Source organism: Pogona vitticeps, chromosome 1, assembly GCF_051106095.1.
Source record: "Pogona vitticeps strain Pit_001003342236 chromosome 1, PviZW2.1, whole genome shotgun sequence".
Classification (NCBI taxonomy): domain Eukaryota; kingdom Metazoa; phylum Chordata; class Lepidosauria; order Squamata; family Agamidae; genus Pogona; species Pogona vitticeps.
The window spans coordinates 45,357,450-45,384,876 of NC_135783.1; the positions used below are offsets into that span (position 1 = coordinate 45,357,450).

Sequence of the window (27,427 nt, forward strand, 5' to 3'; positions counted from 1 at the left end):
CAGGTGATGGGCAGCATCTTGAACTTCTTTTAATAATGCTGCATTTGTTTTTGCATATGTGTGTATAAGTAATACAGTTTCCAAATGTAAGCAAAAAAGGTCACTCACATAATTCAAAGTATACAGTATCAGTCATAAGAAAAACTACCCTGTAACCAGAAACCAGTAAAATAATAAGCTGACATTAAGTCCGTTAATATAAATGTGAGCAGTGAATTGCCAATTGTTGAGAATTCAGGATTTGCATTGTTGTTGCATGCCAAGTAGGGACATGGTGGTGCTGCGGGCTAACCCGCAGAAGCCTTTGTGTGCTGCAGGGTCAGAAGACCAGCAGTTGTAACATCAAATCCACGCGACGGAGTGAGCTCCCGTCGCTTTGTCCCAGTTCCTCGCCAACCTAGCAGTTCGAAAGCATGTAAATGCGAGTAGATAAATAGGTACCATCTCAGTGGGAAGGTAAACAGCGTTCCGAATCTACGTCGCGCTGGCCACGTGACAACGGAAACTGTCTTTGGACAAGCGCTGGCTCTATGGCTTGGAAACGGGGATGAGCACCGCCCCCTAGAGTGGAACACAACTGACTAAAAAATGTCAAGGGGAACCTTTACCTTGCATGCCAAGTAGTGCAGCTAGATTGCAACAAGAAATTCAGCTGCCAACTTCATAACTAGCAGCAACATGCCACTGTGATTTATGCCAGTTGTCTTATCCTGATAAGCATAGGTAATAGGAATCTTGCTTGTTTTAATATTTTGCATGTTACTTTTTATAAAACCAAGGTTTCAGTAAACTGCTGTAGATTTCAGAGGTTACAATAATATCCAGAAAAGGACACAATATTTGAGTGTGTTGAGACTGTTCCATATGAATGCAGAAACCAGCTAGTTTATATTTGCTAACAGAAGGCTTTCAGTAGTGGAACAGGATGTCATACTGTTTTCAGTGGATCTTATTCTTACTGTTATTATGTTATGCCTCCTTATTTGATCTGGAATGTCTGTGGATCTGTGGGAGTTGGACAGGATAAGAGTAAATTGCTGAAAATATGCCTTTTCCTGTTCTGTTGGTGGAAGCTTTCCATTGGGAGTTGGAAACTAGTTATTACCTTATATGCTCATTTTTCCCTCTCTAGTAATCAAAACTGTCCATTTCTCTTTTTAACACTAGCAGTTTTGTACAAGTGCTAGGAGGTCATAAACTTGATTAAATCCTTTATGTTGGATGTTCTGTTGTAATAAATATACATTATCAATTCTTCATTTTATTTTTAGTATACGTAAATCACACAACATAAAATTTTATGCCAGGTCCACCAGAAAAAATAATCTCTTATTGATGGCTGGAGTTTTCTTTTAAAAAACAAATGTGAAAAGATAGCTGTCAAATACATGTAGAAATATTAAAAGGTAACTTGTGTAGAGAGACTGGAATTAAAGAAGAAGATTTCTGCAGGACCTTTTCTGGATGAAATCAGATACTAAGCATGTATAATGACAGAGCATTGGGTCCTATGTTTGCTGTCTTCCTGGGCCTTCAAAAATAGAGGATGATGCATACCTAAGGACATAGGAAATCCTTGCAAATGTTCTCATTCTCAACAACAAAAAAGATACCTTTGCAGTTGTAGTCTCTGGAGGTTGCTGCGGATACATTTTATTTAATGTGTCTCAAGTTGTGACTCATAAAATAAAAAGTACCCAAGTATTTGCCTGTTGAGTGTGGCAAAACTGAATCCACGTCACCCATGAATATTCTGCTACGTCCTCACTGCCAACAGCAGTTAATGAAATTATAGCGGTATTAGTTCCCAATCTCCGATTTTGCTCTTCCCTTGCATGTCTTGTGTTCTTGCTGTCAGATGAGCAGCCCTTAATGAAATACCTGTTTGAGTTGCTTACACCAGTGTTTTTCATGTTTTGGTCAACCAGCTTCTTGTAGACTTCCAACTTCCAAAACCCGTTGCCATTAGACCTACCTCTGCTGCTGAGGTCTAACATAGCTGGAGGAGGTCAATCACCATTGGTTTATATTGTAAAGCTGCCCCTGCTCTGCTGATTAGAAGTGTTATATTCTATCATAATGTTTGGAAATTTGTGGGTACCTTCCAAAAATTCAGGTTCCTGGATAGAGATGTAATAATGTCAGTCTTTGAAAATCAGGGCTATAGCAATGTTTAGCATCAGAAGAAACAATACTATTATTTGGTTCATGACTGTGTAGTCAACTGTTATTGAACAGATATGTCAGCTGTAATAATTTGGTTACTTTTTATTATTTTCATTTAAAGTAAATCAATTTCCTGTGGTGGCTGAATATTTTAAGCACAGACAGATGGTTTAATACATGAATCTGATAAAAATATATTAAAATAAATTCCAAAGAAAAGCTAATTGCATACTCCTCTGAGAATATGCGCAGAGCTTCTGTTGTAGTAGCTTCGTTGCCACAGATGGAATACATAATGTTTGTTGGAATACTATAGTTGTTGGCATCTTTAACACCTTGAGTCATTTGGGAGCTAAAAATTCTTCTATTAAAAAAGGATATCATTATTTTAATTATTGATGTGTAAGGCAGTCATGTAAACATAACACCTCTAACAATGCAAGATGATTGTTCATACTACATTGTTTTCAGAACACTGTTGATGCTTCTTTGAGTACTTTCATTGTCATTTTTTCCATTTCTATATTTTTAATTAGGACAAAAAGTGCTTTTTCTTCATTTAAACGGAACATATAAATGTATCCCGAATGATTTATTATATTGAGTTTCATTTCTCATAACAGTTGGAAGGAAAGAAAAATTATGCAATAGGACTACTTTTCCTATGTGGTTCGGCTCAGTGGTGGTTAGAGAAGTTTAGATTTTGAACTTTAAATAGGACCTTTAAATGGAAAAAAATGTATTATTTCAAATGATGGCCACTTGGTGGCCAAGCAGCCTTAGTAAATCAGCTTCATGTGCTAAATGCATTTGCCTACTTAGCCTTACGTTTCTTATGGTTGTTTGCATAGTGGTGATGATCTACTGCTGTCTATGTTGTGATGATTTTTTTTTTGTTTTTTTCATGTGCCCTTGTCTACACAGATAATGTTATTCCAGTTTTCAAGAGTCATAATGCCACTCTGTGCAGGTGAACCCAGTGTTTTGTTTGTTTCATCAGGATTAATGTTCTGTTCAAGTAGATGAAGTGAGGATATGTGTTCCATTACTTTGGGGGATTTGTTTCTTAAGCATTTCACAATTTCTGGAATGTTGCATTATTAATTATAGCTTCATGAAAATTCTATAGCTCCAGGTATTCTATGTAGCAAGGAAGTAGAATTGGACACTCTCTCTCTCTCTCTCTCTCTCTCTCTCTCTCTCTCTCTCTCTCTCTCACACACACACACACACACACACACACACACACACACACACACACACACACACACACACACAAGTTCATGAGAACATGGTTAGTATTCACATAAGAGTTACATAATTTCTGAAGCTAATTAACAGGATGCCAGTGTGCATTTCAGTTACACAGCCAGCCATGCAACAAGGCACACAACCAAGACACACCCTGGCATCTCGTGAATTACCACAGTAAGTTATGCGGACCTTATGTGAACACTAAGAGGATTATAGCCCATGTAGGTAAGCTAGGTGTCTCAGAAAAGGTTTAAAGCACAGGTTATATTTATATGTCACTTTCCTTTCAAGAATCTGGTTTCTCTCCTTATGGACACATAATTTTTAAAATGTTCAAAACAGTCCTGTGAGGCAGATAGAGTAGCATTTTGAACTACTGTATATTATGCCGCTCTGTTGTGTTCACAAATTCTGTCTGCTCTGATGCCCAGTGAGAGAAGCAGAGGAAAACAGAAGTGTACATCACACAGGGAGATTCTTGATAGAAGGTGCCCCTTGTTGTGTAACCAGAAGAATTTGATATTAAGCCAAGATTCACAGTTACAGTAGGGATGGTGCTATACTCTTTCTGTAGCCCAACTCGAGCCCTCTTAGAGGAGCAAGTTCAACGGGCATTGGAGAGACATGTCTCAGCTGCGTAATTTCTGCTCATTGCTAATTCTTCTTCCAGCCCTCACCCCTTCAAGTGGGCAGACCGAACATGCAAACATTTTGGGAAGTTTGAGGGCAGAACGGCAGTAATTGTAGCAGCAACTGCTGTTGTGCATTGGAAGTGAGATGGTTGGCTTGAGATTTTTGACATAATATTTGACTTCATGCTGCTGGCTCAGTTGGCTGGGCTTGTTAAAGATAAGCAACTGCTACCTTCTTGCCATTTTCAGCTCATTCATGTGTGAATTTCATTTCCCAGGAAGAAACAGGTATAGGAAGGCAACAATGCAAAGCCCAGATTGGTTGTGTTAGCAACTGGGGCTAGCTTCACAGAGATGTCACATTCTTCAGTGTTGTAAAGGGAGGATGCTCAGGCACTCTATTTATAAAAAAAAGGGGTGGGGTGGGGTGGGGAAGCATGGACAATGACAAAATACAGACTTCCTGATACTCCATATATTTCCAAGGCTCCCTCAGTCTCCATTTGACCTGGAGACGCCTTTGAGAGTCTCTGGACGGGAGACTCTTAAAGTAAAAAAATTCCACTGGCATCCATTCCATATTATTAAATTATCAATGGTGATTAACAGTATAAATGCATACAAAACAAAAAGCTTAATTGAGATTCATATTACTTACTATTAATTTGGCATATGTATTGTGAGGAGGAGAAAGAGAAAGAAACCAAGAGTGAGCCGTCCCCTCAAGCATGTGCCATAGGACAGGAGATAGAACCAACAAAAGGAATAGTGTATGAGCAAGAAAAAGAACAAGAAATAGAGACACGTGCCAGTGAGGAAAGTGAAGGTCGCGCGGAGGAATGGAAAGGGGCTCGAGGCGAAGGGGAGCGTGTGGAAAGAAAGGAGCAGTTAGGACGGTTAGAGGAGAGAGAGGCAACGAAAGCGAAGGAGAGGAGAGTGAGGAAAGAGGACAGGGAAAGTGTGAACATCTTTCTAACTACCGAAGAAGGGACATTGTCAAGAGAGACAGAAAAAATAACTGTGACTCAAGAATTGACCGAGAAAAGATCTGATGTTGAACCCCAAGCCTTTTCTATACCTATGAAGAGAGCCGCAGCAAGCGAGTTAGAAGAAGACGAGGGGTTAACCGCGCGAGAGAAAGTGAGACCTATTATTCCAGGTTTAAGTCCAGAAGAATGGACTGTCTTATTGTACCCCAGAGGCCGGGGACACGGGCGGATGGTACACCCAGTCGATCCCAAGATGATGAAAGAAGTGGCGAAAAAGGGAGATTGGGCTCGTCATCTGTGCTGCGGAACACTGTGTGCGGTACGCAACGGATTCCTGAGGGCTCCGACAGAGGAAGAGAAGGAAGCAAAAATATACTACTAAAAGATTTGAATAATGATAAATATTTATTATGGTTTTGGGAGAGTTCCCCTCCCCAGTTGTCTTTACAGAATTCGTTAGTGTTTAGTAAAGAAGAAACCAATAGTTGTGTTCATAATAAAACTTCTTTATTTAATAATTCCGAGTCATCATTTGTGTTGCCAGAGGAGGAACAGAATAAGAATAATCACAAACCTGCTTACATGTATACACATATACTTCTTTGTTTATGCATAAGCTTTCTTGAAAACTGCTTGTATAATACATCGTGTCCTAGGCATTGGAGAACCAAATGCTGCAACCATCTTGGCTTTCTCATTACGATACCCATTATATCTACTTTTATTTACCACCGCCAGATACACTATTTTTCCCCAAATAATAATACCAATTCATATAATTGTTATGCTTTTACACCAAAATACTATTTTATAGCTCGCCTTTACCTGTCTGTCTAGCAACGTGCCCAATCAAGGGAGCCCAGTGACTTTACTGGAAGGTTGTCAGGCACAGCTGGAAGGAACTGTAGTGGCCATTCGACTTGTATTTGGCCCAGTGATCAGGATCTGTATTGCATTTGCCTAGTGTAAACTCAGCAGCTAATGGGTTTTGGGTTTGGCTACCGGACTATTCAATGAGAAAACTGACAATCACTTGGAGGAGCTTCATAAGGCAAAGAAGACTGCCAAATCTTACTCAATCCAGCCACAACCTAGATATAAAAAATTCAATGGAGAAGGTCTTATGCACAATATCAGCAATCTTCATAGCAGTACAGACCTTACAAGAACTTACCTCAGCAAAGGGCATCTCAGGCTTCTTCCTCCACCCCCAGTTACCGTCCTCAGCAGTCACAGCGTAGGCAATCGTACAAGCCTCCTGCCAAAAAGTCAAAACAGTATCTTTGACTCCATCGTAAACATGAACAGAAACCCCATCACCACATGGCTTCAACCATTTCTGGAAAATTGGTCTACCATCACAAACGACTCATGGGCATTGAAAATCATCCAATTCTGCTATCCAGCTGGAATTTATAGAATTTCCTTCATTAGGATTCGTAACTCACACATCTTTCGATCCAGCCTTGGAGGAGGAAGTTTTGTCACTTCTGGAAAAAAACGCCATTCAACCTGTGCCACTCACAGATCTAAAAAATGATTTCTACTCCCGGTACTTCGCTGTGCCAAAGAAAGGTGGAGGTATAAGACACATCCTCGACCTAAGAATCCTAAACACTTACCTGCATCCAAGACGATTCCGGATGGTGACCTTGGAGTCCATCCTGCACCTGCTAAAGAAAAACAACTGGTTTGTGGTGGTGGATCTAAAGGATGCATACTTCCATGTGACCATCCATCCAGATCATCGCAAGTACCTTTGATTCATCTTTCAGGGAACCATTTATCAATTCCTAGCCTTGCCCTTTGGACTTTCAACAGCTCCCAGGACATTCACAAAGGTCATGGCACCGGTGGCAGCTTACCTGCGCCTCAACAGCATCCATGTCTACCCTTACATTGACGATTGGCTGGTAGTCTCCCCATCCAAGGCTCAGGCTCTGAAAGACACAAAGTTCATTCTTCGGTTACTGCCAAAACTAGGCCTCACCATCAACAGGGAGAAGTCACATCTCGAACCTTCCAAGATAGTGCATTACATCGGAGCATGTCTGGATGCCATCAGAGGCCGAATTCTTCTACCCAGAGATCGGATTCAAAAGATACACAAGGCTCTCAGGCAGTTTCGGCCAGGGCCCCGTGTGAGGGCGAAACATGTTCAACATCTGTTAGGCCTCATGGCCTCAACCACTCCGGCTCTAGCACACGCACGTCTCAAACTGCGGTCCCTACAATCTTGGTTCCTGGCACTCTTCAATCCCATGACAGACAGCCAGAGCAAATGCCTTCGCGTAACTCCGGAGCTTGTAAAACAACTCCAATGGTGGAACTATCCTCCACATCTGAGAGTAGGCAGACCTTTTCAACCACTTCGACTCACCGTCCAGGTGACGACAGACGCCAGTCCGACAGGATGGGGGGCACACTGAGGACAGCACAAGGTTCATGCCCTTTGGTCTGGACAGGAAAGAAACCTCCACATAAACCATCTGGAGATCATAGCGGTCATCAAGGCCTTCAGAGCTTTCCTTCCCATGGTGCAGGGTCGTGGTGTTCAAGTAGTAACAGATAGCACCACGACCATGTACTATATCAGCAAACAAGGAGGGACACGCTCAGGATTGCTGCTATATCTCACCATCCACCTGTGGGAATGGTGTTATCTCCACCATGTGTTTCCTGTGGCGATTCATGTGTCCACGACAGAGAATGCCCTAGCAGGCCAACTGAGTCGCATTACAGCCCAGAACCACGAGTGGGAGTTGAACTCGGAGGTGTTTCGCAGACTGTGTCGCCTTTGGGGAACTCCAGATGTAGACCTCTTTGCTTCTCAATGGAACGCGAAGTGCACCAGTTATGCATCCAGAGCTGGCCTCGGCAAGGACTCCATCGGGGATGCATTTATGGTTCAGTGGAGTCAGGGACTTCTATACATGTTTCCGCCTCTTCCACTGATTCAGAGATCACTGGTGAAGCTTCGTCACACTCCTGTGGAGGCAATCTTCATAGCACCATACTGGCCTCGACAAGTATGGTTTCCAACATTGAAGATGATGTCTTCCGCCTTCATGAAACTACCAGCTTCACCCGATCTATTGACTCAAGATGCAGGCAGGGTGTTCCATCCAGATGTGGACACTCTGCATCTAACGGCGTGGAGGATCTCCCCGAGATCAAGGAGGTTTTAGATCAGGCAAAGAAACCCTCCACTGCTCTCCTCTACAGTTATAAGTGGAGAAGTTTTTTGAAATTCACTGAAGCCAGGGGTCTTGTGCCGTCCCCTGTGTCTCTTGCTACATTACTACAATATCTACGTTACCTGTTTGATTTCAAGTTGTCTCTTTCCACTATTAAAGTTTACCTGGCTGCGATCATCTCTTTCCAACCCAAGGACTCATCTTCATCACGCTTTTTCTCCCATCTTACAGTTAAAGCCTTTCTCAAAGGACTCACTAATCTGAGACCTCCAGTTCGTCCACCAGTTCTGCAGTGGTCCCTTCAGTTGGTGTTGCATGCCCTTACTCATCCTCCCTTTGAGCCTATGGCTATTTGTGACCTCAAGATGTTATCTCTTAAGTCATTATTTCTTGTGGCCATCACTTCTGCCAGACATGCAAGCGAACTTGCTGCCCTTCGTTCTGACCAACCCTTTCTACAGTTTTTCAAAGATAAAGTGCTTCTACACCCTGATGTCTCTTTTCTTCCAAAGGTGGTTTCAGACTTTCACCTTAACCAGCCTTTACTTCTTCCCACTCTGTTCTCTGAACCTACAAATGACACTGAATGCATGCTCCACACTCTGGATGTCAGGAGGGCTGTGGCCTTCTATGTTTCTAGAACCAAGGACTTTAGGTCGTCCAATAGACTTTTCCTCTGCTACTTTGGGAAAAAGAAGGGTCTCCCAGCATCGTCTTCAACGCTCTCCAGATGGCTTGTCTCCACAATCTCACTTGCTTACGAACTTCAGCATAAGACTCCACCTGAAGGACTTCGGGCTCATTCCACCAGAGCCAGAGCCTCTTCTACTGCCCTACTGCGTGGCATTGATGTGCCTGACATCTGCAGGACTGCCACTTGGTCTAATGTCTCCACTTTCATCACTCACTACAGACTAGACCTGAGGGCTAAGAAGGAGACAAGTTTCGGGAGAGCGGTGTTGACGTCTGTCCTCCAGTGACAGCCCACCATCCAGTGAGTAAGCGTGCTAATCACCTTTTGTGTGCATTCACAGAAAACCACGATGAAGAAAGAGAGGTTACTTACCTGTAACCATGGTTCTTCGAGTGGTTATCTGTGAATTCACACAATCCCGCCCTGCCTCCCCTCTATCTGTCACTGGCTATATCTAGCTCATGCTCAGGTACCTGTGGCGGATAAATGGAACTGAGGCTGGGGCGGGCGGAGCATGCGCGGTATAGGCAGCCTTAAACTTGTTACTTTTCTCTTAAAGCTCGAGAATGTTCCGAGAGGACCAACACTGGTGCTGGGTTAACCCTTTTGTGTGAATTCACAGATCACCACTCGAAGAACCATGGTTACAGGTAAGTAACCTCTCTTTATTATTCAATCTGCTTCACTTCAATAAATAAGGTCTGTTTCTGTTCACAAATCTAGTGTTCTGACAAATGTCATTTTTATAGTGGATTGAAGTAATCCATTTGTGGCAGCGAAAAGAAAACATGATGTGAGCCTTTGTGAGGGAAAAACAAGCAGGGACCACAGTGGCAAACGTCACACAGACCTCTGAGACTTAACTAAAGATTTAAAACTCTAAAGTGCACCAAATATTTATTTAAAGTTTTCTCATGAAGAGTCTTCAATGGATTTCAACCAATCCATGTCATGAGATGTTTATAAATTCATTTAAGTTGCTACATTCTTCTTCAGCTGTAGTGTGTACCAATGAGGAGATAAACAGCATGTCTTTGAAAACATTTCTCTCATGCTCGTGTCTAATGCAGCACAGTAAGGTTGCTTTGTTATGTCTATGCTTTTGTCCAATTGCAGTGCAAAGTAGAGGGAGATACAAATTCTTTGTAATGATTGTTCCTTGTCATTGACTGACAAACTGTTGATTCCTTCCTTCCTTCCTTCCTTCCTTCCTTCCTTCCTTCCTTCCTTCCTTCCTTCCTTCCTTCCCTTTCTTTCTTTCTTTCTTTCTTTCTTTCTTTCTTTCTTTCTTTCTTTCTTTCTTTCTTTCTTTCTTTCTTTCTTTAACTGCAAAAGATCATAACATTCCTTCAGGTCTTCGTAGACCCCCTGTGAGGACACTGTGGCTCCCTTGGGGTCATCAGACCACAGGTTAAGAACCTGAGCTCTGGAGGATTATGGGACCCTCCAGAGCAGATTTACAGGATGGAAGAGAGGCAGATTAAAGTTCCACTGCACAGGAGAACATCTGTTTCCATAACATTGGACTGAATACATAGGTCAGAGTTACCATAGACAAAGCTAGCTAGCATAAAAGGTATTGAGCTCCTCTTGATCCCTCTGCTTCAGATTGTTTTTCCACTGTATAAAGGTGACCTTCTCATTCTGGCAGCTCCTTCTCTTGCCTCTGATGCATTATTGCTGATTAGAATTTTGACAAACAATAACTTACTGTGGGAGTATCATATTCCTGCCTTATTTATTCACCTGAAGCCTCTGAGAATGGATAAGGCCATTATTTTATTAAACACTATCAGGCTGAACATAGGAATCTGCCATATTTCGACTACTGCAAATATGAAGCTGCCATATTTAGCCCATCTGCATCACTTTTGTGACTTAGAGTGCGCCCCCCCCCAAGATTGTACAGGTCTTTTACTTCACTCCTTATGGAAAGGACATTTAGATTTCCTTTTTAGATAGCTCCTTTCCCTGTGGGGACAGTGAGAGGAGGAGACAAGGCTAGAAGTTTCCATGCTCATGCTGTTAGGGCAACCATTTTTGAACACCTGAACAGGGCTAGTAAGAAAGAAGAGTAGCATACTTTAGAATTTCAGTTGTTATTACAGGCCAGTAATTTCTTCTTCCACCTCTTCCAGACCTTTTTTCTTTGGAAGAGAGGCCACAGAAGAAATAAAGGTCAGATTTTGATTGGTGTGCATTAAAAAGACAAACCATAAAATCCACATACCTTTTCATGTAGACAACCAGACAAGTGTTTAAATATCAAGAACTGTTATTGTTTTGAAGACACGAAATGCAAGAGAAGTGAAATATGATAATATGGATTATATTTGTGCTCCGTTGCAATGTTCTTTCGCTTTCCCTTTTGCCTTCAGAATAAAGAAGCAAGAAGCAGCACAATGATTTCTCTTTGAGTTGACTGTGGGAGACACAAAGCCGCTGAGTTTTCAGTGACAGCTGTGCTGCTGGAAAGATGAAAGTACTTGGCCCAAGAGTCTGTTTATGTGTTTGAGCAGAGAAAGCAATATTCCTTGCAAGGAGCTCTGAGACAGACAGACTCTGAGAAAGGGAGAGCGAGAGATAATTATCTAAATTATGTTCAGGCTATTATTGAAGACGAACATAGTTAAAATGTAATTAAATATGACGGGCTCACAGGATGCAAGCATGGCTTTGGAATGCTAATCATCAATTACAGCTCTCCTTGGGGGACTCGGCAAAACGAGAGAGTTGGGAGGCGGTGGCTGAGGTGAGATATGGAGTATTAAATAACACACCCTAAGGCTGTAACAAGGCTAATTTCTTTTTAAGAGACGAAGCTGTGGCACTAGGGAACTTCTGCTGGCCAAGCAGCACGCACACCATTCCCTTTCAGTTTGAGGACTCCCATATAAGCCTAAGCATAGGCTGCAAGTCCCTGGCCTTGTCATCAAAATGTAAGCCTCAGCTGGAAGTAATGAATATATTTTCCAATTATATTCTGTGTGCTTTGTATAAATGTATTGATAATGTATTCCGTTTTTGCTATCCATGCATTGACATAATCTTACACCATGAGGCCCACAGTCCTTGCTGGGACTTTGTAGTGTTTGTTATAGGAAAAGCAAATCATAGCAAAAGGAATATTGGGCTTTTCCCCCACTGTACATACTGTGATGCTACAATTAAAAAACAAAACATGTTCACTGCTTTCTAGGGGCAGTTCCAGAATAATTGTATGTGAATGATGAGCCAAAGTACCAAGTTGATTGTTAAGACCAGTAAAAGTATGTTTGCATCTTCCTATGTATTTTCATGATGGAGGACATGTCTCTTATATTGCTCAGTAGTTTAGGCCTCTGGCTTTGGAGCCAGAAGTTGGGAGTTCAGTTCTCCACTGTGCCTCCTTGACAGGAACAGAACTCAGTGACCCATAGGGTCCCTTCCAGCCCTGCATTTCAAAGATAGTGATGATGATAATGATGATAAAACATTCTGATTCAGAGTTATATGTAGGATTGCTCTTTTAGGAGATCAGTTTGTTTAACAGAGTGTGTTTCTTGTAGAGATCTAAACCCATTTTTGTTTTGTATATTACCTGAAGCAGTAAACCAGGCAGAGTCTAAGCTTAAGGTAGAACAAATGTTACTGATTTAATTATAAAATGTTTTTGATAGAAAAACATATTCTAAGTTAGGTAGTGGGTCTTCTGCCAGGAAAAGTGGGGGCATAGCCCACCCTGAAGAAGGAAGTTTTAACAGCATGAAAATTGGAAAGGATTGAAGTGAAAAGATCAGAAGTCGTATTTTGGAATACTGTAATTAGGAAGCTGAGGGAAACAGTTGGTAAACAGTAGCTGTCATTCAAACACCCATTTGTGAAGGGCCAGAAAAGCCAGATATTAGTTCCAAGAATGAACTGTTATCATCAGTCATTATCTGTTCAATATGCATATGTGCATGAAGCTCTAACTACAGAACCTGCTGTGGTATTCTGATGAGGCACTGGTTGCACATGACAAGATGGTTTCTTCAGTAAAAGTTCTCCATGAATAAGTGCTGAACAAGATATAGGCTTATGTCCAAAATCCTGTTGCTTGGTGTAGTAAATTGCACTAGAGTAGGCTCATTAAATCCATTAAGCATTAGACATGGCTGAGCAGGGAGACTCATTATCCTGCCTCCTTACTGGAGTGGTCAGCTGCGCAGGGAGGAGAGGAAACACTGGCTGGGCTGCTTCCCAGATTGACATGATGAGAACAATGTTGGTTGTATGCACTGCATGAGCAATAAGTGCATCTGCTAGTTTGGGGAGGGGGGAGGGTCTGGTTTTCCCAGGCACCTGTTGTGCCAATATTCGTATTTAAATCCCTAGGGCCATGAATACAGATACTCCATGTCTATTTAGCATAGTACGTTACAGTTAAAGTAGGCCCATTTGAATCAATAGAACTTGTGAAGAAGTTGACTCATAAATCCCCATTGATTCAGTGGGCCAATTTCAATTCTAGTGCAATTTACTAAACTTCACAAAGGATTTTTGCCTATGTTTACTAAATACAGAAACAATTTTAATAGTTAATTAATAGTATTTAAACAGAGTACTGCCAAGAAGACCCAGTTTCTAGTAGTTTTCTGGGCCTCACTTGGGGTCATAACTCTCACCCGCCCTGCTTGGGATGATCTTAAAGGGTGAGCTGATCTAACTGGAAGGAGGTGCTCAGCCAGATATCGAGGTCCCAAACCGTTTAAGGCCTTACAGGTTAGTACCATTACAATGGTGCCTCGCTTAACGATTACCTCGTTAAAGATGAATCCGCTTTACGATGAGGTTTTTGCGATCGGTGTGGACTTTTAGCAAGTATCAACAGTGCTTGAGGACACTTTGTCTCTGTTACTGGTTTTTTATATATTCTCTGGTGCGATTGGTTGAAAAGGATCCCGGAACTCTAGTGGGGAGTGAGTCTTTATGGAGTTTTTGGAAGGAATTTGCAATACTTTTGGTTAATCTATGTATGCAATTCATTTGAAATGTGTTGATGACATACTATAGTCAAATTACAAAAAAAAGCAAAATATTTATCAAAACCTCAAGGACCTCAGGAATCAACAGGTTTGATTTCTTACATCCTGAGAACCCCTAGAGGTCTAACATGTATTTCTGTTTAGATGATCATTACATGAGGAGTTCTTGTTCCTAGATTCATTTTATGTTCATTTGATGATAAAATCAATTGGTTGTTTGGGACTGTGGCTTTTTCTAAGATGTTCACAATGGAAACAAATTAAAAAGTTCTTCCTGCATTTGGAGTAGCATATCTCTAACAATAAGAGGCAGATCTTTATCCATTCATTAGCAAAACCCATGTGACAAGTAAGGACAGAGTGTACAGTAGAAATTATTGTAATTATTAAGGTAAAGGTAAAGGTTCCCCTTGACAATTTTTGTCCAGTCGTGTTCGACTCTAGGGGGCGGTGCTCATCCCCGTTTCCAAGCCATAGAGCCAGCGTTTTGTCCGAAGACAATCTTCCGTAGTCACATGGCCAGTGCGACTTAGACACGGAATGCTGTTACCTTCCCACCGAGGTGGTCCCTATTTATCTACTTGCATTTGCATGCTTTCGAACCGCTAAGTTGGCGGGAGCTGGGACGAGCAATGGGAGCTCACTCCGACGCATGGATTCAATCTTATAATTATTACTTTTATTCTAAAATTGGAGTAAATAAAGAACAAGTATTCAACTGCCTCTGTGTCTTTAGTTGACAGAAAACATAACTCAGTGTCACTAAGAACTTCTGAGAAATTATCTTTCCTTCCAGTTGGAGTTAATCTGGTTTTGAAACATTACAAAATAGAAGCACAGTGGTTGAGTTTGCTCTTTGGGTTAGCTTGCTCTTAGCAGGGATCCCTTGTGTATCAGGATTTACACCCACAAATTTCCCAAAAGATTGACACACTCAGTCTGCCCACTTGAAGGGGAAAGGGCTGGGAGGAGAAAGGATTGGTAATGAGCAGAAGATATGCAACTGAGATATGTCTCTTCAGTGCCTGTTTACCTTTTTCCTCTAAGAGAGATTATGGTAGGCTACAGAAAGAGTATAGTATCATGTCTACTGTAACTGTGAATCTTGGCCTCAGATCAATTTTTTCTGATTGCTACACAACAAAGTGCACCCTTTATCATTCTAGATAGCTCTCAAGAATCTCTCTGTGTGGTGTTCACTTCAGGCCTTCTCTATGGACTAGGACTCAGGAAGCCTGGTTTTGAATCCTTGTTCAGCTATGGAAACTCATCAGAAGTTTGGAACTGGTAAAACCACTCCTTAAATATCTTGGCTACCCTGAAACTCCTATTAGGGTTGTTGTCAGAGGTAGGGTTGCCAGATACATGTGTACGAAAAGGAGGACATAGAAAGCCAAAAAGGAAGACAAAGGAGGACATATTGTGGGGGGGGCTCTGTGCACAGGGTGGGGTGGAATTAGGTATTGGGGAGAATAGCTCTTTGATCATGGGGCAATACCATAACCATTCAACCTACTCAGTCTTGAAAGGTCAAGACTGAGAAAGTTACATTTTTTGAACTACAAAACTCAGAATCCACTGGCCACTGTGTTTTTGTGTTTTAAAAAATGTTTAAAAAACAAAACAAAAAACAAATCTACATATACACTTACTGGGCTCCCAGGACCAATGGAGACAATCTATTCCTTCCTTGAATGGAGACCCATCCCCCTTGTTTTGTTTATTGATTTTTTATTTTAATAAAAGCATAATAAAGTAAAATAAAAATTTTAAAAAGTTGTGTGACAGATTTGAAACACTTTATAAAAACCAGGAAAGAAAACAGAAGGTGTGGATTTCTCTCAGCTTGAGAAATGCAAAGCGTGGAGAAAATGGATTTGCAGACACACACACACACACACACACACACACACACACACACACACACAGCCATTTTCTCCATCTTTTGCAATTTCTCAAGCTGAGAGAAATCTGCTTGTGTGTGTGTGTGTGTGTGTGTGTGTATGTTCCAGCTCCCACGAGCATGGGGGATAACTCTGCATATGCTCTTGGACCTGGAAACGCACTCTGCACATGCTCCAGACTCGGGGGGGTTCAGGGCAGACGGGGGGAGATAAAAGTGCCTCCTGTTCCCCGGCTTTAGGAGGAAGGAGGGACCGGACTGGCCCCTATTTCCCTGGCTTTGAACTGCCACCCCCTCCAAACCCCAGACCAGCTTCCCCTCCAGCAGGCAAGCAAGTGCACACTCACTTCACTCCTGTCCAGGTTTTCATCCATCTCTCTTGCACCTTCCTGCCTTATTCAGCTCCAGGCAGAAGCAGCCATCCACAAGTCGGGGATTGATTACCCAGGGCAGGGCCCTAAACAATCAAGCCACCTTATCTCCGATCTCTGAAAGAACCAGAGGATTTACAAGTGCCGCAACCAAGGAAGTAACAGGGAGAGGTTCGGCTGCAGGGGGTGGGGGAGGGGTGGAGATACAAAAGCAGGATATTTTAAAGTTTTTTAGTTTTGCCTGCCGGACGGAGGACATGATCCTGAAAAGTAGGACATGTCCTCCTTTTGCCGGACATCTGGCAACCCTAGTCAGAGGCCTTCAAACTGTCTTGGATGCATCCTTGTTTTAGTTTACACAATAGAGATTGATATAGGAACAAGCTATGCCCACTAAGGCCCCTCTTTGTCAAAAAACTGCTCCTGAGGGTTGGGGGATGCTATGAAACAGGTAGAGCGAGGTGTGACGCAGAGGACTGAAGTATTTAATAGAGATTTGTGGAAACTGGTTACCCCTCAACTAATAGGAAGCACTTGCTGCTATTGCAAAAGTTATACTGTATTAGATGCAGCCTTTAGAATTTATTCAAATGGACATGGGTATAATTGGTTATTGGTTCAACTCATGGAACTCTGTAGTATAACAAATAACTCTGGTTTAATCAAAACAGCAAATGCAATAGTATACTGTTTCTAATTAAGAATATGTGAGTTTATTCTGAATGCTTCTCTAGTAACTCATTTTCTGGCCCCTTTTTCAGAAGTTCATCGAATTGTGTTCACTTCTTTTGTGATTTCCATAATAATATTAGGATCTATTTTCCTAGAAGTTCATAGAGATGTAATTGAAGCTGATTTACTTGAGGGGAATTCTAATCGGATTAGATGTTAATCCGGTTTAATGAAGCTCTGCTGCTACATGGAGACATTCAGATCTTATTTCTCTGACTTATTTCATGAGAATAAAGAGCTGGTTATATTGTTCCATATTATTCATTAGGGATAATCATATCTTTTTACAATATAAAAATCATCTAAAGTACAGTGTACTACTACTACTACTACTACTACTACTACTATTACTACTACTACTACTATTACTACTACTACTACTACTACTACTACTACAACAACAACAACAACAACAACAACAACAACAAAATTTTAAAAAACAGCATGTTACTAGAAAATCTAAGTCTCCTGCTTTCCAATAACAAGCAAATTGTCTGTTTTGGGAATTCTAACAACCCACTAGACCCCATATGACCATCTTTTACTCTAGAATGCCCTTGTGTAGTTAGGGATTATAGCTTCCGCTTTCTGGACTGATGGAAGATCAGATTCCCACACCAGAAGGGACCCAGTGAGCTAATGGGGAAGAGCAAAGGACACGTATGAGGATTGCTGTTGCTAATGATGCAACTAGATTAAAGCCAGAATAATGCCTAGTTGCTGATGTGCACAAAGGCAAGAGGGAAATCTGATGTTCTATGGCGCATTTAGTTGGAATATGGAATTTGAAAACTATGAATCCAGGCAAAGCTAAAACAATAAAGCAAGAAATGAAATATTGAAACATTGTAATACTTGGTGTGAGTGAATTAAAGTGGACAGGAATAGGACATGAAATAGGAATGGTCAGAAAAAATGTTTTATTTTGGAAATGAAAACGTCAGATGGAAGATGCTATAAAACAGGTAGAGGCGCTAATATTGAGGCAAGGTGTAGTACGTGTAGTTAGGGGCTATAATGAAAATTTTATCAGTTAGGTGACTGGAACACAGAAGTAGGAAATCAAAGCAGAATAAAACATTGTTGGCAAATTTGGCCTAGGAGTCAAGGGAATTACTTGTGGAATTCCTTGAAGACAGCAGTCTTTTTATTGCAAATATATGCTGCAGGCAACTAAACAGATGACTATCCATATGGATGTCAACACATGAGAAATCAAATAGACTATATAATTAGTAGATAGTAGTTATATTTTCTCTGTCAAAAGAAGACCAGGAGCAGACAGTGGAACTGACCAGGAGGTGTAAATATCAAATATTAGAGAAAAGCTGAAGAAAAGCACTTAATGTCACAATATAACTTAAATAACCTGGTTGGGTGGCATCAGTAGAGTTGTATCTCATGAAATCACCCCTGCTTTATATTTAACAGAGTCCCTTTAGTCCTGCTTCTGCTTTGTATCCAGTAATTCTCTTTTCCAATCTACTACAAGGGCAACATGGTAGTTTCACTTAATACCCAGCTCAGGCACGACCCACTTGTAGATCCTGACTTGTCAGTGATATTATTGCTAACAGCATGACTCACAGTAGCAAAGTGCTGCTAGTTAAGGAATCACCACTTTTGCTTCTTGTTGCACAATAAGGAGTACAAGCAGGGCCATCTTAATCAGCAGCAATTCACTGTTGTGATTTATGCTGTTGCAGCTACACCAGCATACGTAAGCAACAGGTTTCTGCCCTCTATTTTATTTGTTTTTATACTATTTCTAATGTTTTTATATTTTTATTGTATTAATATTGTTTTAATGTCTTTACTTACGATTTTCTTTGTTTCTCTGATTTCTCTTGCAGATCTTGGCAGGTAATAACTTTTGACAGGCAGCCAGCATCGTTTATCAGAATTGTTGGAACTCACAACACAGCTAATGAGGTAACATGAATAAATGAAGGCTTGCTGTATGATTCATCCCTAGATAGATAGATACAGTGGGGTCTCTACTTAAGAACTTAATCCGTATTGGAAGGTGGTTCTCAAGTTGAAAAGTTCTTATGTTGAATCTGCATTTCCCATAGGAATGCATTGAAAACCATTTAATCCGTATCTGCTCTTTTCCATCCATAGAAACTACAGTGGAACTTCTACTTCAGAACTTAATCCGTTTTGGAATGGTGTTCTTAAGTTGAAACGTTCTTAAGTTGAAGCAAAATTTCCCATAGGAATGGACTGAGAACCAATTAATCCGTTCTGGCTGTTTTGTTTTGTTTTGTTTTGTTTTGTTATGTAGAGGTGTGTTCGTACATTGAAGCATTAGTTCCCATAGGAACTAATGCAAAGCTGGTTAATACGTACTCTACCACTAGGGGGAGAATTTTTTTTTTTAACCTAAGATGACCTCAGGTTAAAATAAGAGCAGGAAAGGTTTTTTTTTTCCTGTTCTTATCTTGGATTTCTGTTCTCAAGTAGAAGCAAAACTTAGCAAATGGAGCTGTTCTTAAGTTGGATTGTTCTTAAGTAGGGACGTTCTTAAGTAGAGACCCCACTGTAGATAGATAGATAGATAGATAGATAGATAGATAGATAGATAGATAGATAGATAGATAGATAGATAGATAGATAGATAGATAGATAGATAGATAGATAGATAGATAGATAGATAGATAGATAGATAGATAGATAGATAGATAGATAGAATGTCATCTACTTTTCCTAATTCAAAGCTGTAAAATGTTAGCATCTTTGTTCCACAGAGAAAATCTAATGAAAAAAACTGAATATACCGTATTTTTCGCTCCATAAGACGCACCTTTCCATAAGACGCACCAATTTTTAGGAGAAGAAAACAGGAAAATATAATCTGTTTTCTTCGCTCCATAAGACGCACAGACTTTCTACCCCTGTTTTGTGGGGAAAAGGTGCGTCTTATGGTGCGAAAAATACGGTATTCATTGACTAAGTATATGTGAAATGTATCAAAGACTATAATTTTTTTTCTTGTTGTGGGTGCAAGTTTTTTTTTATTGTTACCATGGTCTTCACTTATAGCATTTCTGTTTCATGCATATTTCTAAAAATTGTTTTATTATTGTAGCACTAGTTTGGGAAACACAATCAATTCTTTGTTTCCAAAACAAGCATCTATAAATGGCACCCATCTGTATAAAATGTTGAAACCATGAAACTTGCCAGTCAGTTACTGTTTCCCAATGTAGCTTGCAGGTACAGCTTGTTTTGTTTCTATTAATTCTTATTTCTCAGAGATGTGTAAAATACTATCCACAAAATTTTTATTTAGTTTGCTAAGCTTTGTTGTTTTCAATATGTGTATTTAGTATCATGAGACAAGTTGAATTTTATGGCCAAAATCTTACTAGTTATGCCCAAAAGGGTAACATAAACAGCATTAAAATGATTGTGGACATCATCTGTTGTGCACTGAGTCACACGGCTCAGAATGCAACAGATAACGTCTACACCGGCTTCTTTAACCAATTTCTTTTGAAAAGTTACACCATTTGTGTTATGCTTGCAAGTGTAACTAATTGGCATTGGGCCGTCTACTTATTTTTATTGTGTTTATCCTCTGGAAATTCAGAACAGCACATAGAAAGGGTATCCCCTTTTGTTTTCATAACAGAGCTGTGGGGTAGAATAGGCTGGAATTCGGCCAGACAGGGCTATAAACCTGCCCTAGACAATGTCAGATATTTTTAGCCATTAGACTGTGAAAGTCTTACCAGTATATTAGTACATGCTATCAATCACCTGGAGCTATAGTCAGTATAAAAAAAATGTACAAATGATAAAACTGTTCTTATAACCTTAGGTTATATTCTCTTTGGGACACCCCCGTCTTCTAATCAATATTACAGTATTTGACTTGGCATGATCCTTTAATCTTTCCTCTGTTGTGGGCAGCACTACAATACAAACCCCTGTTTATCATAAATCTTGATAGCTCAAAGCAAATTGGACATAAATCTTTGTAGGATTGCATCCTATGGATTGAATTAACAAAAGGTTTTTCCCTGTTGCAGTAGTTGTTACTAGCAACCAAAGGTTGACCACATAAGGAAACCAGGAATGTGGAGTCACAAAATTACTTTGGGAATATTAACTCTCAAAGTTGTGTATACTATTTCATTTCTAAGCCTAGAGACATCAGTATCAGGGAGCAATCTTAGGCTGAGAGAGCAAAACAAAAGACTGCAATGAAACCAATGGCTCAAGAGCAAGAATTCTGCTTTTTAAAGCTGTTTTGAAAAGTAACATTGTAATGTTGCTGAGTTTTTCACTAGCTATGTCTTGGAAATTAGAGCCAAGATTTTGATGTAGGTTAGCATATTTATATCCCTGTCAGTCACATTACAAGGTCTTTTTACTGAAAGAGAGCTGATATATTTTAAACCTGTAAAAAGTGAATCATGTCGTATCACAAAATAAATAATGGTGCCATTAAAGCAGAAGCCACAAAAGCGCATAGGCAAATTATTCATCCCTTTAAACTGTCTCTGTGTGTGCATGCCATCCTCCCTTTCCCCAGAGAACAAAGGCAGTACTTTAAACTGTTACAGTCCTAAATGTGGGCAGATTAATGTCGCTAAAGCCCCTAATATTACATGCTCCTGCATACATATTTCACACAATGGGAAATTATAAATAAGACCATAAATTGAACTTGGTGATGGACTCAGAAGGTATTTAACCTGACTCTCTGCCTGATTCTCAAAGAGCATCAGTGTTTCTACAGCTAAAAGAATTAGCAGCCACATATGACAAAGTAAATCTGTGAACCTAGTAGTTAGAACTGGTAGGAAGTTAGCCAGTACCAAACTTGTTTCATGTAATGTTTGTTCTGAGATTTTTGCTTTTGCCTGTCCTGCATCAGATACTTCTTTGGTTAGATGCACTGACTCTGTATTTATAGTTTGTAGTAGTTAGAGTCATGATAATAGTACAACAGAATATTGCATCTTGCCACTCACAGTAATAATTTCATTATCAAAGTTTTCTCTTAGCGTGTGTCAAAATGCCTAGTATACAAATACAGCAAAGCTTATTGCTAGGGAAAGTATTTTGAGAGTCTCTACTTAGTGGTGGAAGTATGCTCTAATAACCTTTTGAGTAATATGATGACATGGTCAGTATTTCAAAGTTCTGCCAGGCCAGAATCTTGTTGGTGTAAGCTATTTATTTATTTATTTATTTATTTATTTATTTATTTATTTATTTATTTATTTATTTATTTATTTATTTATTTATTTATTTATTTATTTATTTATTTTATATCCCGCCTATCTAGTCGATTGACCACTCTAGGCGGCTACACTGTGCAGATCCAGTGACATCATCAGTTGTGGCCATGCCAGGGCAATTTCAGGAGAATTAAGTTTCCCACTACTACCAGGCTTCAGAGATCCCCCTAGGAATGTCCTTCATTCTTGGAAGCCTTTGGGAGTTTTCCAGTAATTATTTTCAAGTATTATCAGACCACTGTTAAGGACAAACCTTGCTGATGGAAAATCAGCATGGCTTCTATAAGGGTATGTCTTGCCTCACAAACCTTTTGGAATTATTTGAAAAGGTCAACAGGCATGTGGATGTGGGCAAACCAGTGGATATTGTCTGTCTGGATTTTCAGAAGGCATTTGACGTGGTCCCTCACCAAAGGCTGCTAAGAAAACTCCACAGCCAGGGGACAAGAGGGCAGGTCCTCTTATAGATTTAGAATTGATTGAGAACCAGAAAACAGTAGGTGTCAATGGGCAATTTTCACAATGGAGAGAGGTGAAAAGTGGTGTGCCCCAGGGATCTGTCCTGGGACCAGTGTTTTTCAACCTGTTCATCAGTGACCTGAAGACAGGGATAAACAGTGAGGTGGCCAAGTTTACAGATGATACTTTTCCAGGTGGTGAAGACCAGAAGGGATTGTGAAGAGCTCCAGAAGGATATCTCCAAACTGGAAGAGTGGGCGCCAAGATGGCAAATGTGTTTCAATATAAGAAAATGTAAAGTAATGCACATTGGGGCAAAAATCAAAATGTTATTGATCAGCTGATGGGTTCTGAGCTGTCCATGACAGATCAGGAAAGAGATATTGGTGGATAGCTTAATGAAAGTGTCAACCCAATGTGCGGCGGCAATGAAGAACACCACTTCCATGCTAGGTATCATTAAAAAGGGAATTGAAAATAAAACAGCCAACATTATAATGCTATTGTACAAAATGCTGGTAAGACCACACCTGGAGTATTGTGTACAGTTCTGGTTGCCGCACCTCAAAAAAGACATAGTGGAACTGGAAGAGGTGCAGAAGAGAGGAAACTAAAATGATGACTGGGCTGGGGCACCTCCCTTGTGAGGAAAGGCTACAGTGTTTGGGGCTCTTTAGTCTGGAGAAAAGATGCCTGAGGAGGGACATGACTGAGACATACAAAATTCTGCAGGGGATGGATAAAGTGGAGAGAGGGAAGCTTTTCTGCCTCTCATGCAATACCAGAACCAGGGGACGTCCACTCAAATTGAGTGTTGGGAAAGTGAGAACAGACAAAATAATATATAGTACTGTATTTCTTTACCCAGCATGTTGTTTGTGGAACTCCTTGCCACAGGATGTGATAGCATCTAGCCTAGATGCCTTTAAAAAGGGATTGGACTAATTTCTGGAGGAAAAGTCCATCGCAGGTTACAAGCCATGATGGGGATCAATAATCTCCAGGTTTGGAAGGAAGGTACCTCAAAATGCCAGATGAAGGGGAGGGGTATCAGGAGACAGGTATTTAGTTGTCTCGTGTGCTCCCAGAGGCATCTGGTGGGGCCACTGTGAGATACAGGAAGTTGGACTAGATGGGCCCTTGGCCTGATCCAGCAGGGCTCTTCTTATGTTCTTACTGTGCCAGTCAAAATCTTGCAGTAAAAAGAATTATGCCAATTTTATACCTTTTTGCTGACACAGACAACTACTTGCCACATTGTTGCTACTTGAGTTGTTGTTGTTGTTAGCCATCAGGTCAATAACAATTTACAGTTATCCTTGCCAGGGTTTTTTAGGTACTGTATTGAATACTCAGAATTGATTTAGCTGTCTCTTCTCCTGGGATGCACAGTGGGGACTTGAACTCCCCATCTGTACTTCACTCACTGAGCTTGTCCAGCAAGACTGGTGTTTGAAAGCTTCCATATATAGTGGGCATGCGCAGGCATGCACACACGCACACACACACATACACATCCACAGAGCCTCCCCCCCCCCCTTTGCAGACGCCTGAAACATCAGAGAGTAGCAAACACTGTCTTCCAAATGCTAATGATGAGCACGCAGAAGGCAAAGAACAAGGCACTGAGGCATGCTTGAGCTGCTGGTAACCTGTCCTATTAAACAAAATGAGGACGGAGCTCCATCCTTCGAAACAGCTGCTGGGAAGTTGTGCCGCCAATCCCTGGCCCGAGGAGGCAGAGAGGAGACACAGTAAAGAGGCTGCCCTTCATTCCGACTGTGGTCAGCCACAGTTAAATGGAACTGCAGTAACTGAAACAGTGGATATGGGGGGGGGCCTTACTGTATAGCATCGCATATCCAGACCTGGGCAAATTGCGGCTCTCCAGATGTTGCTGAACTGCAATTCCCAGCAATCCTAGCCCACATAGCCAATAGTGAGGAGTGTTGGGATTTGCAGTTCAGCAACATGTGGAGGGCCGCACTTTGCCCAGGTCTGTCATATACTCTCAGCATGTTTGTTGCATTTAAACAAAGGTATGGGATTTGTTTCTGATCATGGGGCATTCTTGGCAAAGATACTGGAGTGGCTTGCCAGTTCCTCCTCCAGGTGGATTGCGTTTAGTCATGCGACAGGCTGGACTGGAGGAATCCCAAACCAGAATTAAGATTGCAGGAAGAAATATCAACAACCTCCGATATGCAGATGATACCACTCTGATGGCAGAAAGTGAGGAGGAATTAAAGAACCTTGTAATGAGGGTGAAAGAAGAGAGTGCAAAAAACGATCTGAAGCTGAACATAAAAAAAACTAAGATCATGGCCACTTGTCCCATCACCTCCTGGCATATAGAAGGGGAAGATATGGAGGCAATGACAGATTTTACTTTCTTGGGCTCCATGATCACTGCAGATGGAGACAGCAGCCACGAAATTAAAAGACCCCTGCTTCTTGGGATGAAAGCGATGACAAACCTTGACAGCATCCTAAAAAGCAGAGACATCACCTTGCCAACAAAAGTTCACATAGTCAAAGCTACGGTTTTCCCTGTAGTTATGTATGGAAGTGAGAGCTGGACCATAAAGAAAGCTGACCGCTGAAGAATTGATGCTTTTGAATTGTGGTGCTGGAGGAGGCTCTTGAGAGTCCCCTGGACTGCAAGGAGAGCAAACCTATCAATTCTAAAGGAAGGACAGATCCTGAAGCTGAGGCTCCAGTACTTTGGCCATCTCATGAGAAGACTCCTTGGAAAAGACCTTGATGTTGGGAAAGTGTGAAGGCAAGAGGAGAAGGGGACGACAGAGGATGAGATGGTTGGACAGTGTCATCAAAGCTACCAGAATGAATTTGACACAACTCCGGGAGGCAGTGGAAGATAGTAGGGCCTGGCGTGCTCTGGTCCATGGGGTCACGAAGAGTCGGAAACGACTAAACGACGACAGTGGGATTTGTAGCTCTCAAGCATTTCTATTCCTCCATAATATGCTTGCTAGGGCTATGCTTGCTAGGGCTAATGGAAGTTAAGTTCCAACATCATCTAGATAAGCTCTTGCTGTGTAGCTGTTGTGGTGTTAATACTTTCGTTTCCCAAAGTCTTGTGGGGATGTGGATAGGCATATGTCAACTAATCTCCAAAGCCTATAAACAACAGGCTCTTCATGCTGTTAAAGCCACTAGAGTTAATGGGATATTTTGAAGTATCAGCTGCACAGCGAGGAGTCATCTGTTTCCTGCCCTTTCAGAAATCAACTCTCTCTTTATTTAATCAGGGAGATGAACTAGAGGCTATTAAAATGAAGATTCATACATTCATCACACTTAATATAAGCTACCCAATTTATTTCCAACCGTCTGAGCAGTCTGTGATTTCTGACACCACCTCTAGTGCTCCATAACTTTTTAGACATGTGAGTTCGAAGGATTTCCATCTTGTCCTTTACTTCTCTGAGCCTGTTCACCTCATCCTGAGATGCAGAAATTTTTCTTGCTGACTTGCTTGCTTTCCATCTGCAGAGCTTGTTTACTTAATAGTGAATCCTATGGTCTACTGGATATAATTTAAAGGAATACTGCCTGGGAAAAACCGCTCTATGTGCTATTTCTGCACATTTGAATTTGCCATGCAAAGTTATTCCATGTTTTTTCTTTATAACAAATTAGATTTGTATTGACTTACAAGCTAGTGGCTGAAATCTTACTGTGCAGCTCAGCGTACGTAATGGCGATATTGTCTTCAGCAATTTGCCACTGATTAAGGGTGATTTCCGAATGCACCTGACTCATACTCAATGCAGTGAAGCTGCATGTACCCTGAAATCCCCAAAGGAACCCTTTATCAGTGGCAGTTTGCCACTGATGAAGACATCGTCACCTTTGCACACACAGAGCTACACAGCAGTATTTTAGCAACTGAATGTGAAGCACATATTTGCATTTTCTTTCGCATGTGTCTTTCCTCTTTCATGGTTTTTTAATACTAAAATTTCCTAAACCAGGTGGAGCATACCCAAAGGAAGAGAAATTTAGATAGTTGGCAATAATGAATCTTGATCAAGAGCTTTACTAAATCTATAAGGGTTAATAAAATCTTGGTTGACTGGTGATGATAAATTTGTTAGTAGGACTGTGGTCCTTCCATACTTATTTGCTTGTAGAGTTACAGCCAGAATCCTGTTGGCATCTGTGTAAGGGCTATATAACTTGCTGTGACAAGCTGATGAGGTGTTGGGGAACATCTTAATTTTGAGATTAGGTATCTGACCAGGCACACAACCAGGACACACGGTGGCATTCATCAATTATCTCCAATTAGCCAAGCAGCGTATACAAATACCAATAGAATTCTGCCTTATTTTGGTTCTGTTGTATTGTTATAATGTGTAATGAAAATGCATACATGAATCATACCTTGTTTTTAACAAAGAATGGATGTTTTCCTTCAATAAATAAAGAAGCACTAGATTGATATGTTTGATAACATGGATTTGTATTTCACATGGTATTTAATTAGTCAAAGGTAGAGATGGGGGGATTTGTATTTATATATGAATACAAATATCCCCCCACAGGTGCAGATAACAAGGATCCGGCTCCCTGGGGCCAGACCGATCACTCACAATTTTGTTGCTGCCGTGAGCTCTGCGGTGCCTTCCTATCTCTCTGTTGCTCACGATGGATTAGCCACTCTGCGAGGACACTCGTCATCCCACCTTCTGCCAGGACTGGCTAATCTGCTGCAAGCAATAGAGCGATTAGAAGGTTCCGTG

At 41.0% G+C, this 27,427-nt stretch overlaps 1 protein-coding gene and 1 long non-coding RNA gene across 3 annotated transcripts in view; one reads left to right on the forward strand and one right to left on the reverse strand.

Annotated features, from left to right (window-relative positions):
* BTBD9 (BTB domain containing 9) overlaps positions 1–27,427 on the forward strand; it is a 216,874-nt gene that overhangs the window by 166,657 nt on the left and 22,790 nt on the right. For both annotated transcript variants that reach the window (XR_013540396.1, XM_072991536.2), the window contains one exon: positions 18,798–18,876. Coding sequence is in view for 1 of the 2 variants with exons in the window: in XM_072991536.2 (XP_072847637.2) it covers positions 18,798–18,876 (79 nt within the window). In the remaining variant the exon portion in view is untranslated. The remainder of the gene's footprint in view (positions 1–18,797; positions 18,877–27,427) is intronic.
* On the reverse strand, positions 1,260–11,322 carry LOC144585836 (uncharacterized). Its single transcript, XR_013540402.1, has 2 exons — positions 11,163–11,322; positions 1,260–6,981 (listed from the first exon to the last, which is right to left on the reverse strand). It is a non-coding gene; the product is annotated as an uncharacterized LOC144585836 (long non-coding RNA).